Genomic DNA, 6,310 nt, shown 5'->3' with positions numbered 1-6,310 from the left:
TAGAGCCGCCTCTGCCCAAGCTTGTCATAATTGCACCGACTCACACAATTTTTTCTTTTTTCAAATTCTTTATTTTATAAAGGGAAAAAGCATCCAACAGAGTAAAACCACACAGAATCAATGCAATAACGCACATAAAATAAAAGTACAGTAATCCAAAGTATCATGGAAGGATAAAGCGAGATATAGAAAATGCATTATTTTATATTCAATACATTTTTTATTATAATTTTACTTTTACCAAGATTGCAGTCATAGAATCAGGAAATAGTAATGGAAGAAATCCAATTGGTCAGGAAAATGACGTGTCTGGAATGTGGAGGCGGAGTAGGTAATAATTTGTGTACAATACAATACACAACGTGTTACATTATTATAACAAAGTATTGTAGAAAAGATCACACCATAGAAAATGGGGGAAAGGAGAAAATAAACCCGGATATGAAGGTGACATTTGTGTACGAGGAACACCTTAACAATTACCACCATTTTATTCTCCAGGGCCTCTGCTTTCAGAAAATATATGTTTGGGGTTTTTATCAAATCTTCATGCCCAAAATCTGCATTTTACCATGTGTGCAAAAATAATGCAAACACGGGTCTGGCAGTGAAAGGGTTAATGTGAGCTAGATGGGATCACTCTGCTGTGGTCACATTAGAGCTCCCCCTAGCTGCAGCCTGGTAATAACATTGCTAGGAGGTCTACTCATTTATCTGCTACATACTTCCCATCTTTATATAAACGTCTCCTGACATGTAGGGGTCTATTCATGAATAACCTTGCATAGCAATTCATCCAGTAAAAACGCATGTACATTCCTTCTGTGTGAATGGGGGGGGTAAACACAACAAATGTTATTCGGCTTTCTGCTGTGCTGGTGCAAATGTTTGACATTGATTTAAAATTGGAAATGTTGCATTCAGCCACTAGATGGCATTCATTTCTATTATACTTAGTGCCATCTATTGGACACATGTGGTATCTTCTGTTATAAATCAATGATGGGTTTAATATTGTTGGTTTAATTAATTTATGTTCTCCGATTTCTCCTGTACTCATGTAACCACAAAGGAAATGAAAGGGACTATTTATACAGAAAAAATCTAGAAGACTGTGACATGCATTTGCCCACCAAATATGACAAAGTTTTGCCATATTCAAGGTAATAGAGTGATTTCCTATGATCGTCAGCTCCATCTAATGGCCATAATATGGCATTTTCCCTGAAATACCTCAATCAGAAAGAATAGTGCAATACTGCACTATGGACACTAGATGGATTAAAGGATCATAGAAAGGAATGTATGAAGTAAACCAATTTCTCCAGACTGGATGAAAGCTTCTCACATTTGTCCACAAATCATTTTAAAAACAGACAAAAAGTGTTTGTGAAATCTTCCACCACAAAATGTACTCAGCCAATGAAAGGTGATGAGATGACTCATTTTTATTTTTCTCCTGCTATCAATGGCCAACACGGGACAACACTTCATCCATGTCTTTGGTGATCTCTGATCTCCTTATGAAGTGTTTCTTACATGATGAAGATCAGCCATGGAGTATATCTGAGGTGTATATCAGGGTGTGCTTCTTCCCCACATGTCCAGCAACATTCATATAGAAGACATTTCCCGCACTCAAGACACTAATACACCTTGAGGGTTGTGTGGGATCCCTGACGTACAGGAAGACAGGTCTTCATTGAGTAACAGTTCCCTCACTCAGGACAGGAATACAGCTTTTCCCCCGTGTGACATCCCTGATGTCTGTAAAGATTGGACTTCCGTGAAAAACATTTCCCGCACTCAGGACAGGAATACGGCTTCTCCCCCGTGTGAGATCTCTGATGTGTGACAAGTGCTGATTTTATTACAAAACATTTCCCGCACTCAGGACAAGAATACGGCTTCTCTCCCATGTGAGATCTCTGATGGGTGACAAGATGTGACTTCATTACAAAACCTTTCCCACACTCAGGACAGGAATACGGCTTTTCCCCAGTGTGCGATCTCTGATGTGTGACAAGATGTGATTTTATTACAAAACATTTTCCACACTCAGGGCAGGAATATGGCTTCTCCCCTGTATGAGATCTCTGATGTGTGACCAGACGTGATTTTATTACAAAACATTTCCCGCATTCAGAACAAGAATATGGCTTCTCCCCGGTGTGAAACAAGTGATGTATTTGAAGATTGGCCTTTTGTGAAAAACATTTCCCACACTCAGGACAGGAATACGGCTTCTCACCAGTGTGAGTCCTTTTATGCACAATAAGATTAGGTTTAGAATGGAAACACTTCCCACACTCAGTACAGGAAAACCTCTTATCTGTTGGAAGGACGACACCGTCCCTCACAGTCTGAGGTTCCTCAGGATAAGAGGAATACGATGGTCTGGCACCGTCCCTCACAGTCTGAGGTTCCTCAGGATAAGAGGAATACGATGGTTCGGCACTGTCCCTCACAGTCTGAGGTTCCTCAGGATAAGAGGAATACGATGGTCCGGCACTGTCCCTCACAGTCTGAGGTTCCTCAGGATAAGAGGGATACGATGGTCCGGCACCGTCCCTCACAGTCTGAGGTTCCTCAGGATAAGAGGAATACGATGATCCGGCACCGTCCCTCACAATCTATAGGTTCCTCAGGATAAGAGGAATACCATGGTCCGGCACCGTCCCTCACAATCTGAGGTTCCTCAGGATAAGAGGAATACCATGGTCCGGCACCATCCCTCACAGTCTGAGGTTCCTCAGGATAGGAGGAATACGATGGTCCATCTACACTGTGTGGTGGCGGATGGACATTTGAGGGAGCCGGGTTTTCTCCTGGACTATACTGTGTGATGTCCTCATCTTCTACTTTACAGTCTGGAGACAAAGTGAGACAATCCTCTGAGGTTTTCCTCATCTCCCGTCCATGTACTAAAATAGAAATAAAAAGATTATTACTAGACATGAGCAGATTGGTTCCCCTAAATCAGGACTCCGCCCACATTAGACAGCTTTGTCTCTGAGGATCTTACAATTCCCCCCCTCAAGGTAACTAGTAAATGGCTCCTCTGATCTCCTACCAGTTCATTTCTTTATTCATGGACCTTAGTCAGAGAGTGAGGAAACAATGAGAACTGTCTTTGTGACAGTGATGGGGGGATTATAAGATGAGTGTCCCCTCCCCCTTTATCACTCATTGCCATCGTCCCAACAAAAGAAGTCCTGCACTTCCTTATTTAGTCCATGATTTAGTCATGAATAACAGTGGGCTGAGCCCCACCAGAGGTCAGAGAGTGAGGAATGGGAGGAGAACAACCAAGATAAAGGTTGCTGCCCCTCCTCCTCCAGAATCTCTCCCTGATGCTAGGCACATTCTCTCGATCAAGCGGGTTCCTGTCCTTCACCTAACCACACGTAACATGTGCACCAACTGCAGTGAGCCATTGTTTCTTAGAAGCATTGCCTTCTCTAAAGATGTCTGTGTTGGTCATCTGGGTGGTAGCGTCCAATCGGACAGCAGATCACCCAATGACATGTAAAGAGAACTAAGAGGAATGTGCATTTCTCCTGTCCTCTAGTCTCCTGGCAGGGTGGTTGCATCAGCACCACCTATGTAGGGAGGTCAACCTACATGTGCCTACAGAAGCTGTTCTTGGCATTAACTTACAATAATTATAAAACACTGAAATTCAGCAAGATAAACAGATGATTACCAAAAAAATGCAATAATTATAGGCAGTACATTATACAACATAATCTGAATTCCTGGCCAGCAACTGCTACCGGTTAGACCTAATAGGGCAGTGACCCTTGCTGGGACCTTCCAGCTCCTCTTTGGGATTATCCTTTACTGGAGCTTGATTAGGAGCTTTAGGTGCTTGGGGGTTATCATAGGTAGGCATAACACCCTTGCTTAAGCTATCATTTGTGTTCTCATAGTCTTCCAGTCCTCTGTAGAGTGATATTACATAATAGAATCAGCAGAATTTTTGTCTCCCGGATCTGGGGGGAGTTGGTGGGAATCACTTTAAGGACTGGAAAATACCACTTGACTGGAACCTGGACTGGACGGGAAGATCTACAGTGTTAGAATCCCACAAGGACCTGATGGGATAGTCTCTGCCCAACACACAGGGACTCAATAGATTCTGATGAAGGTGCTACCTATAGACTTCAGGGCCCTCAGACACCACATCCTATACAGTGCCTTGAAAAAGTATTCACACCCCTTAAATTTTCCACATTTTGTCATATTACAACCAAAAACGTAAACTTATTTTATGTAATAGACCAACACAAGGTGGCACATAATTGTGAAGTGGAAGGAAAGTGATAAATGGAATTCTTTTCACAAATAAATCTGTGAAAAGTGGGGAGCGTGGCCTGAAGCTGTATGTGAGTGGACGTGTGTGAGCCGTGCTCTCCCGGCTTTCCTCCGTACATACATTCCTGTTTCTGACATATCATGACACTGAACCCCGTTACTTGCTGCTGCTGCTCTGGGACATCTGCGGATCATGTCGCCTCCCCGTAAGACCTCTGAGGCGGCGGCAAAGTTGGACAAATTCAGCCAACAGGAGGGAAGCCTGCAGGCCTAAGATGGTGACTCCCTATCCTCTTCTCCTGCCTCGGCCGCACTGCCGCTGGATGAAAGAGCGATCCTGGAAGCTATTACTGACTGCAAGGCTTCCCTTACCTTTAAGTTGGAGAAGGTGAGGATGGACATCTCCCTCCTCCGGCAGGATCTGCAGAAGCTTCGAGGCTTGGTGTCAGAGGCCGAGGAAAGCATAGGCCGCATGGAGGACGATCTCCCCCCACTTAGAAATGTAGTGGACCAGGCCTCCCGCAATATTACTTACCTGCTGCACAAACAGGACGATCTGAAAAATCACACTTGGCGTAAAAATCTCCGGTTCATTGGCCTGCTGGAGGGTACCATCCCAGCCACATTCTTGGAGGACCTCCTGGTTAAGACCTACGGTCAGGAGTTCATCGCTAAATTTCTGAAGTTCAGGGACCATGACGCAGTTCTCAGGCTGGCCCGGGAGAAAGGCAATATACATCTGGAAAATCATAACTTCTTGGCCTTCCCTGCAGAAGTCCAGAAGCTGCGTAGCCGCTTTATGGAGGTTAAGTGGCGCCTGAGGATCCGCAACTTCAAGTATTCTATGTTGTACCCGGCCAGATTGCGGGTGGTTGGCGACGATAGAGTTCACTTTTTTGAGGACCCGGATTCTTCTACTGCCTGGTTAGACCAACTTCCGTGAGTACTTTTGTTGCTGGTTCTGGCTCTTTTGCTTTTCTGTTGATGTGCCTTTGCTTTTCTGTTAATGTGCCTTAGGACACCCGGACCCTGCACTCCCCTGGACTGATCTCTATCGTGCCTCCTGTGACTGTGCACCTCTCCTGCCATTGTGGGGCTCTGAGACCCCCATTGTTGCACTTTTTTTCAGCCTGTTGAGGGGGTGAGTGGGGGGGGGATTTTTCATTTTTTCTTCCACTTTTTTAATTTTTTTTTTCTTTTATATGTACTTTTCATTTGTTTGTTGCTAGCTGTTGGTCTCCTGTTCCTATGCAGCTCCCGGGCCTGGGAGCTAGCGGCAGCTACCATTTCTGCATACTGCACTTACCTGTCTTATAGCCAGGGGCACCTCGGCTCACACTGGAACATACATCTTTTTTCACTGTGTGCTCACCTACTGTTGTGTCCTGCATCTGGGACCCCTCTTCGGAGAACTTTCGCCCCATTTTTTCTTCTGTTTTGTTGCCACCAAGGATGGAGACTGCTGCATTCCACTTTCAGTGGGTCCTTGCCTCTTGCTCCAATGTGGTTACCTGTTTTGGGATGCATGCCCACACCGGTTGGGGGCTGTGTTGGGCTGGGTGGGGGGTTATTATGTATGAGTTTTGTGCTACCCACTTTCTTATGATTGTTCTGATTGTTTTATTGCTCTCCACAGCTGCTATGTGGTTTTTTTTTGTATATTTTTGTTATGCTGCAGGCAGGGGTGCTATCTGCTCTGGGGCCTCTTGATTCTTTGCTTCTATACCTTATACTCCATTTTCTCCCATGGCACGGTTAAAATTGCTCACCTGGAATGTGCCTCCCCCATTTCATGCCACGCTCCTCAGCGAGGGTTTGACGTTTATGTCCAGGATGGCCGAGACGGCTGGGACCCCCCTTGACCCCTGCCTACCCTGACCATGATACCCGCTTTTGTAGACTGCTTCATAGTTTTCATTTACTGGACTCCTGGCATCATCTACACCCTACAACCCGGGCCTACTGCTGTTATTCGGCAACCCACTCGACCATG

At 45.0% G+C, this 6,310-nt stretch overlaps 1 protein-coding gene across 1 annotated transcript; it reads right to left on the bottom strand.

The window, feature by feature from the left end:
* Positions 1–1,454: 1,454 nt before the first annotated feature.
* LOC309550212 (uncharacterized protein) lies at positions 1,455–4,512 on the bottom strand (the record flags this gene model as incomplete). The annotated part of the gene is made up of 3 exons (XM_082250627.1): positions 1,455–2,457; positions 3,777–3,944; positions 4,439–4,512. 3 exons carry the CDS (start codon positions 4,510–4,512, stop codon positions 1,719–1,721), a joined length of 981 nt encoding a protein of 326 aa, XP_082106753.1. The 3' UTR covers positions 1,455–1,718.
* Between the last annotated feature and the right edge of the window lie 1,798 nt (positions 4,513–6,310).

This window comes from Pelophylax lessonae, assembly GCF_965119305.1.
Source record: "Pelophylax lessonae genome assembly, chromosome: 3".
Classification (NCBI taxonomy): Eukaryota; Metazoa; Chordata; class Amphibia; order Anura; family Ranidae; genus Pelophylax; species Pelophylax lessonae.
The sequence above is the reverse complement of the archived record's forward strand: the minus strand, read 5'-3'. Positions and strand labels throughout refer to the sequence as shown.